Source organism: Acyrthosiphon pisum, chromosome A2 (assembly GCF_005508785.2).
Source record: "Acyrthosiphon pisum isolate AL4f chromosome A2, pea_aphid_22Mar2018_4r6ur, whole genome shotgun sequence".
In the NCBI taxonomy this organism is placed as follows: domain Eukaryota; kingdom Metazoa; phylum Arthropoda; class Insecta; order Hemiptera; family Aphididae; genus Acyrthosiphon; species Acyrthosiphon pisum.
In genome coordinates this window covers 19,232,816-19,233,445 of record NC_042495.1, presented here as the reverse complement: position 1 = coordinate 19,233,445, position 630 = coordinate 19,232,816, and the positions used below count along the sequence as shown (strand labels likewise).

At 27.1% G+C, this 630-nt stretch overlaps 1 protein-coding gene across 1 annotated transcript in view; it reads right to left on the bottom strand.

The window, feature by feature from the left end:
- Positions 1–606: 606 nt before the first annotated feature.
- LOC107885871 overlaps positions 607–630 on the bottom strand; it is a 1,991-nt gene continuing 1,967 nt past the window's right edge. The window contains exon 2 of the mRNA XM_029489851.1: positions 607–618. Within this exon, the coding sequence (XP_029345711.1) occupies positions 607–618 (12 nt within the window). The remainder of the gene's footprint in view (positions 619–630) is intronic.

Genomic DNA, 630 nt, shown 5'->3' with positions numbered 1-630 from the left:
AGGAATATTCCTTGTATTCTTTAAAGGAGACTCATACGATTCAATAACATTTAAACCTGTAATTATTAAGAAATAGATAAAATAAAACCCCTTATTTAAAAAAACTTTATGCACAGATTTGTTGTTTAATTTTATATTTTAAACTAAATTAAATTTAGTAGATACAAATAAATATACCTGTAGAACATGATGGATGTGAGTTAGGCTCTTGCACGATCATTTCATCTACATCATTGTTACTGTTAGGTGGATGGGGTTTAAAACGTTCATTCAAATTTATACCTATGTGTCATGTAAAATAAACAATACAGTTGAATAATTATCACAACAGTCATAACACAGTGGTTAAGACAATTGTTAGGTAGTTAACAACACAACGACACAAAGATAGTAGGTACATACAAACATTGATTGAAACATCCCAGTGAGGTTGACACTTTGACTAGAAGTCCTTAATGATTACAACAAGTATTAGTAGACAATATTATTTTCCTAGGATGTTAAAATACAATTATTTACATTTTGTTAAAATATTATTTTGAAATACAATAGCTGGGTACATAAAATACCCAACATAAATTATCATAAAGAACATACCTACCTGAATTAGATGTATAACTATTATAAAAA